This window comes from Choristoneura fumiferana, chromosome 6 (assembly GCF_025370935.1).
Source record: "Choristoneura fumiferana chromosome 6, NRCan_CFum_1, whole genome shotgun sequence".
Taxonomy (NCBI): Eukaryota; Metazoa; Arthropoda; class Insecta; order Lepidoptera; family Tortricidae; genus Choristoneura; species Choristoneura fumiferana.
In genome coordinates this window covers 20490258-20496344 of record NC_133477.1, presented here as the reverse complement: position 1 = coordinate 20496344, position 6087 = coordinate 20490258, and the positions used below count along the sequence as shown (strand labels likewise).

The 6087-nt window shown below is 39.1% G+C and overlaps 1 protein-coding gene across 2 annotated transcripts; it reads left to right on the top strand.

The window, feature by feature from the left end:
* The first annotated feature begins 2319 nt into the window (after positions 1-2319).
* Positions 2320-5301, top strand: LOC141428749 (uncharacterized). Of its 2 annotated transcripts, XM_074088759.1 has the most exons (4): positions 2320-2391; positions 3797-3877; positions 4642-4858; positions 5081-5301. In XM_074088759.1, the coding sequence occupies exons 1-3, from the start codon at positions 2353-2355 to the stop codon at positions 4846-4848; spliced, it is 327 nt and encodes a 108-aa protein (XP_073944860.1). In that variant the 5' UTR covers positions 2320-2352; the 3' UTR covers positions 4849-4858; positions 5081-5301. The 2 variants fall into 2 exon arrangements, with proteins under 2 accessions (XP_073944860.1, XP_073944859.1); XM_074088758.1 differs by having other exon boundaries at positions 4642-5301.
* Positions 5302-6087: the final 786 nt, after the last annotated feature.

Genomic DNA, 6087 nt, shown 5'->3' with positions numbered 1-6087 from the left:
AGTAAAATCTTCGTCTAAGACCAAGGTAATCAGGTGTCAACACACCCACAAACAAAAAAGTTTCGATATACTTTTTTAATATTTTTTTTGTGCAAGGTCCGCCCGGATCGCTACCACCATCTTGCTCGCTAATCCTGCCATGAAGCAGCAGTGCTTGCACTGTTGTGTTTCGGCGTGGAGAGTAAGACAGCCGATGAAATTACTGGCACTTGAGGTATCCCATCTTAGGCCTCTAGGTTGGCAACTCATCTGCTATCCCCCTGGTGTTGCAGGTGCCCATGGGCGGTGGTGATCTCTTACCATCAGGAGACCCACTTGCTCGTTTGCCATCCAGTGGAATAAAAAAAATGTAAAACTAAAAATCAATCAAATTAATCAAAATAAATAGAAAAAAACTAAAAATATAGAAATTATATAGCAATCCATGAAAAATAAAAGGTATCTAGCATGTGAACAATTGTTTCCACTGTTGCTATTTAATTTCCTTTCAATCGAAGTCAAAAGCAGGGTGTAATACTCGAGCATTAAACCAATTTCCCCCTCGACGTGTCTATGCACCCTCGCCGTACCGCCTCGGGTAAAATGACTCGTTTTATGCTCTTGTTATACAATCTACTATTTTCAGTGTGTAAAAGTACTAGTATTAAACTTATTCGTAACCCAAACATGCAAAAATAAAAAAATACGCTAGTAAAATAATGTAATCTCAACTGAAAGTAGATTTCCGTACCGTCTGCTGGTACTTACTGCGAGTACTTCCTATTACTAATACCTGTTGTGTACGTAATTGCATGTTTACATAGGTAATATCACAGTCTAATAAGTAATACAAGTAGTATATTTTAAATAATTGTTTATCTTGTCTTGCCTTGGTTTAATGGATATGGCTAACCCGTATTGTCTTGTTATTTAAAAGTCGATGTTTACGGAAGATAGTATCTTGATTGTAAAAGTTATCTATGTTGTTATTCATATTTGGGAGGTGTTATTTATCAAATGTAACTAATATTTATTACAAAATTCTGGTTTTTTTTTGTTTATTATGCTGCCTCAACGCCACACAATCATTTTAACAAAGTTATAATAGCTTTGAAAAATATAATAACATGTAGTTTATGTAATACACAGATGAGTTTCAAAATTCAGTGTTTCCTTAAACTGGTGGAAACAGTTGAGCGTAGCGAGGCGAGGTAAATGAAGCGTTTCTATTGGTTAATGAAAAACATATTCCTCGCAACACTACCTCGCACATCTCTGGTGGAAACGCTGCTTAGGCATTAAATTTTGCTTTTGTAGAAGCTTTCATTTAGCTCGCCCTGTTTGTTGCAGTTTTTTGTTTAGGTCAATTCTTGTCTGTTAAGTAATTCTAATCCACTTCCAGTGGTTGACTTGAAATTTGGTACCTACGCATTATATCATGGAAGTTGGATGACAATGCAAGTAGTCAGCAAAAAGTAGAAAGTTTAAAATTACTTGTATTAAAAGTATATTTTTAACAAAATGATGTGCCTCTAAGTTTTTTTTTAGAAAATCTTGTGCGCCATCGACATAGTTCGAAGAATATGTGAGCGGTTGGTTCCGAAAGAATGTGACGTCTCTCGATGAGAGCGAAACATAGATGTCGCTAGTGCTGCTGCATAAGTAGCGTAGTAGAAATAAGCAACCTGAGATATGTATGCATAGGAAAAATTCATGTCTAAATTCCTGTCCAGCGGTTGTGTAGGGGTTATAGCACGCAGCACGGATTGCTGAGGACCTGGGTTCGATTCCCAGCGCTGGTCTCTTTTTCTGGTTTTTCTGTGCATCCATGTCTCAGTTTGTATTTTCGATATGGTTTCACGGGACGGTAAAAATAACAAATTTGGAGTTGAAATAAAAATACAAAAAGACTCCAAATAACCAATCATAATATAATGCGAGTTGAAGTGACAATAGGCGGACCATATTGCTTGAAGAGCATATCCTACCTTGGAGAAGAAAACTCTTCGAGTAGCGACCACGTACCGGAAGACGAAGCGTTGGTAAGCCTCCCATTAGGTGCTGACGATATCGTGAGAGTTGCAGTGTTATGGCATTCTAAGGGGAAGGCCTTTGTTCAACAATGCACATCTTATATCTGATGATATTATCTCAAGTGCATTGGTAATAACCCATAACGTAACGTATTACTTGAGGAATCGCGGCATGTGTCATCGCTGTCGGGCCTGTTTTTCCTGCACTTGAAACAGACGTTATCAGTGATCTGAAGTGTCTGTCATCAGCGATTTTATCAGCAATTAGTATAAGTAGGCGTCGCTTGCAATTTTGTTCCTCATTCGGTCAGGATCGTCAGGTCAACGGAGGTGCGAGAGAATGGCGACGAAGACTTTGGTGTTTGCTGTGCTTTCAGCGGTAAGTGTAGCTTGAAATCTACCTTGTCTATGGAGGTTTATAGCAAGGCACCTTTTTTACCCGACTGCTTGGCGGACTCCTACATCACGGATATCATGAAATGGCGCCATTTCATGATACGCCTAGGAATTTCGTGATCTGGCGGATTTTACGATCGGCCGCCGACATATACATGTATAAAATAAAAGGAATATCTGTTTTGCTCCTCCGCCAAGTAGTGAGGTCAAGTCGTGCGAAACAGCTACGTTTGAGTTGGAGAAATGTTTTTTCCATGCAATTTAACCCACTCTCCCTCCGCATAAAAAACGTAAATAACCAACGCAAACGTAACTGAACCCACCACCATCACAACCATAAACAAGACATCTTATCTTGGTTATGGTTTTATCTTGTTTATGGTTGTGGTGGTGGTGGTTCTCTTGGTGGTGGGTTCAGTTACGTGTGCGTTGGTTATTTACGTTTTTTATGCGGAGGGAGAGTGGGTTAAATTGCAACTCAATCGTAGCTCTTTCGCACGCCTTGGCCTCACTACTTGGCGGAGGAGTAAAACAGATATTCCATTTATTTTAACATGGACCTCCGCAAAGTAACGCCTGAATCTATCAGTATATACATGTATGTTTGTCTGTCTATTTCTTTGGTCCACTCGGTAGCCTAAACGCATTTGTCAAAACTGTCGAAGTACACAGGGTTAGGTATATAAAATTTTAGAACGGTGTCAACGAAAAATAATATAGAGAGGGGATTAAATTTTTCTTATGTATATACCTACACTCGAACCAACTAAATCATGACCCACTGTGGAAACTCTTCTAACAAAGAAGAAGAAGTGACATTGCATTGCTTGACAAGGGAATTTATCATGACAGTTACTGTGAGAACGTTCTACGGTGGGTCAGGAATCAAATGGTTCGACTGTACTTGGGTAACAAAACAACACGGGTACCGAATGAAAATTAAATGACGACTGGATATCGTGTAAAGCCTTCCCATAAGACAAGCAAGAAAAGCTTTTTTGCGGCTAGACCAATTACCTAATGTCAATAATTTATTTTATTTCTATGCTATTTGTAAACAAAATGTATATGTATGTATTTGTATGTTATTTGTAAGGTTGACTGGCAGAGATCCCTGCAGGGATAAGTCCGCCTTTGTACTTAACACAACTTTTATTTATGTAACCTTTTTGTTTTTCCTTTTTGTACAATAAAGAGTATAAACAAACAAACAAACAAAGAAACAAACAAACTTATACGTAACGCCAAAGTAACGCCTGATTAAAAAATGAATACAACCGATTGTATTAATACATTGCAGGCGTCTGGCCATATTATTGAAGATTGTACGTAGACGATTGACTAGGTGATGATTACAATTAGATTTGTGATGTTTGAATTATTTCCAGGTATTGCTGGTCACTGTTGCATCGGCGAAAAAATGCAGTGGCCCTTTCTGCCTCAACGACGACGACTGCAAACTTGGGCAGGTATGCATCTTGTTACAAGCTTTGAAAGCTATCAACTTTCAATTCACGCATGTAAGGTATGATTGTCTTCCGGATTCGCAAACCAGTTTTAGGCCACTTCTAGTCATCAAATTTAATTGATACTAGTCAACAGATACTACAACCAGCGATAAAAAATTATAATAAAAAAAGCTTACAACAATTTCAGGTCTGTTTGGTACACATTTTACGTCATTCAAAAATTACTGTCCCTTTTTTGCTTTGATAAGCGACCTACCATTACCTACCATTTTTACCTGACAGAATGCCTTTCAGCGTCCTCAGCACTATAATAATAATAATAAATTTATTCAAAAAACTCAGTTTACATCTTTTTTAACTAAGAACTAAAACATTCTGTAAGATAACTATGAGTATTTACAAGAATTGCGTGAATTAGGATTAGGTACATGCGTTTCAGACAAAAATTCTAACACATTTGAATCTAATTTAACCAACTACAAATGGACCCTATTATACCAAATTAAAGAATGTTATTATGGTCAGTTGTCTTAATATAAAACTAATTTTAAAAGTATAGTATACATTATAATTAAATCCTTATTCTATATGTATAAATATAATAAAACTACTGATAATAATACGACATCGTCTTAGTAATATAAAACAAAGATTATTTCACTATATTCTTATAGTAACTTCTCTGTGTCATCGTCGATGTTTATCAATCGGGTAAGTTTTACCAATGCATCACGAAAACTTACCTTAGACATTTTAACCATCAGGTAACTTGCAAAGACTGCCACTCGCGACTGTTCTGCACGCCGTTGGGTGCCATCTCCCACCCGTGCTGGATACCAGGCCTCCAGTACTGCTCCGAGGGTCACTGCGTCAGGCAACCCAGCACTCAATGCCAGCCTCCGCCACTCCCTACTACTGAAGGACCTACCACTACTAAAGAATCCACGTCCACATCAGTACGAGGGTACTGATGTGGTAGAGGTACCACAGAACATCTCACTACCACAGAACAACTTTCTACCACACAACAACCTTCCACCTCGGAAGAACTATCAACGACTGCAGTACCCGCTACCACCTAAGAATCCTCTATTACAAAAGAACCCAGTACCTCAGAAAAACCTACCACGCCAGAACCCGTTACGTCTGTAGAACCATCGACCACAGAAGTACCTGCTGCTACAGAATAACCGTCTTCCACAGAAGAGCTGACTACCCCGGAGCTACCCAGTTCTTAAGAAGAATCTATCATTGAAAACCTACTGACCTCACAAGAATAATCTACTACAGAAAATCCTTCTCCCACCGAAGAACTTTTTACCTTAGATGGTTCTATTTCTACCACAGCGGATCTTATTTCTGCTACAAAAGTCCTAAAACCATCAAATGTTAAATAATTGACGGCAATAAAGTATTAAGATTTATTCGAAGTATCATTGTTGTGTATCTTTCTGCTATTTTAATGAATAAATATGTAATCAATGGCTTGAGATAACGGTAAAAATCAGACGTTTGACACAACATGTTCATTTCTTAATGTTACATAATATTGTGTCTATATAATAATGTCTCCTGATGGTAAGAGATCACCACCACCCATAAACATCTGCAACACCAGGGGTATTGCATATTCGTTGCCAACCTAGAGGCCTAAGATGGGATACCTCAAGTGCCAGTAATTTCACCGGCTGTCTAACTCTCCACGTCGAAAAATACAACAGTGCAAGCATTGCTGCTTCACGGCAGTATTAGCGAGCAAGATGGTGGTAGCAATCCAGGCGGACCTTGCACAAGGTCCTACCACCTGCATTTCTGTCACTGTCTATCTATCTATATATATTTCGGGGATCTCCGAAACGGCTCCAACGATTTCGATGAAATTTGGTATGTAGGGGTTTTCGGGGATGAAAAATCGATCTCGCTTGGTCTTATCTCTGGGAAAACGCTTAGTACCGAGTTTTAGCCCGAGCGGAGCTCGGTCACCCAGATATTTTCACTTTCAGCGGCAACTGCCTACAATCGGGCGAGACCCCGTGCGTGTTGGTCGGATGGAATTACCGTTGAATAAACTCGTATTACCGTTGAGGAGACGCGGCCTTGTCCAGCACATCACCTCACCGGGTAGTTGCCCTGTCTTTTGACAGACCTCACTAGTTTTGTTGTTATTGTTACCATAGACCTCGTCGTACCTAATTACTGAGCAAGATTCA